Source organism: Dama dama, chromosome 13, assembly GCF_033118175.1.
Source record: "Dama dama isolate Ldn47 chromosome 13, ASM3311817v1, whole genome shotgun sequence".
NCBI classification, from domain to species: Eukaryota; Metazoa; Chordata; class Mammalia; order Artiodactyla; family Cervidae; genus Dama; species Dama dama.
In genome coordinates this window covers 76743905-76745433 of record NC_083693.1, presented here as the reverse complement: position 1 = coordinate 76745433, position 1529 = coordinate 76743905, and the positions used below count along the sequence as shown (strand labels likewise).

Below are 1529 nucleotides of genomic sequence, written 5' to 3'. Positions count from 1 at the left end.
TACTTGTATATTTTGTCTCTAATGTTTGAATATGGAGTAAGCAAACATAAGCTAATCAGAAAAGAAAAAAAAAAAAAAGAAACGAGTTTGTGTCTGACACCTGAGTGGTCCCTGAATGTGTGGTGGGCTTTTGTTGAGTGAAGGTAAACACCTCCCTGGGGTTAAAGTCTCTTCCCAAAATCTGCCTTTGTTGCCTGACAGCATCATTTTTCCCGAACAACCCTCCCTCATCATTCCATTCCTCCATAAACAGTCTTCCTGGCAGGGGGAGGGGGACCGCAGGAGGGGCTGAGTTCTCTGATTGAACAGTCGGCGTCCTCCTCACGGGGCGAGGTCCATAGACTGAACCTCCTTTCACTGCTTTCTGCTTTTTATGCAGAGGCCCCTCCCACAGGCAAATATCCACTCAGGTCACAGGCTGTAAACAAAGCACCAGGTCACTTAAATTCAGGCTCCTCCTCAGGCTTGAAGAGGTTTCAGGAGCGGTGACTCTCATCTGCTCGAAGATGAGCCCACTGTGGACCTTCCTCTTCGTGCTGTCAGCTCCCAGCGGTGAGTGTCTCTGGATCAGACATGGGCACGTGGGGAAGCGGCCTCTGAGCCCGTGAGTCACCGTGCTTCTCTCTGTCCACAGGGGTCCTGTCCCAGGTGCGGCTGCAGGAGTCGGGACCCAGCCTGGTGAAGCCCTCACAGACCCTCTCCCTCACCTGCGCTGTCTCTGGATTCTCACTAAGCAGCAATGCTGTAGGCTGGGTCCGCCAGGCTCCAGGGAAGGCGCTGGAGTGGGTTGGTGCAATAGGTTATAGTGGAAGCACAGGCTATAAGCCAGCCCTGAAATCCCGGCTCAGCATCACCAGCGACACCTCCAAGAGCCAAGTCTCTCTCTCACTGAGCAGCGTGACACCTGAGGACACGGCCGTGTATTACTGTGCAAAGGACACAGTGAGGGGAAGTCAGAGAGAGCCCAGACAGAAACCTCCCTGCATGGGCGCCCAGGACCATCAGGGGGCGCTCAGGGCCACCACGTTCAGGACTGCTGGCAGGAGCAGGTGCCCCGGGGGCGCCGGGAGGGAACTCCTGTTTGAATCTGGTTTTCTCGTCCCGCCCAGCGATTCCCTGGAAACCTCTTCTGTGTCCTCACTGTTCCATTTTTGTGGCTTATACTGCTTTCATTAATCTTTACGTAGTTTTTATATTGCCTTTAAGTTAGTTGTGTGTGTGAGTGTATATATATATAGATAGATATATCTGTCTGTATGGATCATATAACAACACACACATGTAATCCAATACTCAGTAATTGTGTGTTTTCTGTTTTATTTTTCTTCTTGTCAAAGAGGTCAATACAACTCTGAGTCTCACCATCAGTTTTTTTATTTATTTACTTTGTATTGAAGGATATTTGCTTACAGACTTTTACTGTTTTCTGTCAAATCTCAACATGAGTCAGCCATAGGTATACATATATCCCCTCCCTTTTGAACCTCCCTCCCATCTCCCTCCCCAACCCACCGCTATAGGCTGATACA

The 1529-nt window shown here is 49.9% G+C and overlaps 1 gene segment (V, D, J or C); it reads left to right on the top strand.

Annotated features, from left to right (window-relative positions):
• The first annotated feature begins 452 nt into the window (after positions 1 to 452).
• LOC133068318 (immunoglobulin heavy variable 4-59-like) lies at positions 453 to 1191 on the top strand. The segment is given in 2 exon segments: positions 453 to 552; positions 635 to 1191. Coding segments are annotated over 2 exon segments (588 nt in total).
• The last annotated feature ends 338 nt before the right edge of the window (positions 1192 to 1529 follow it).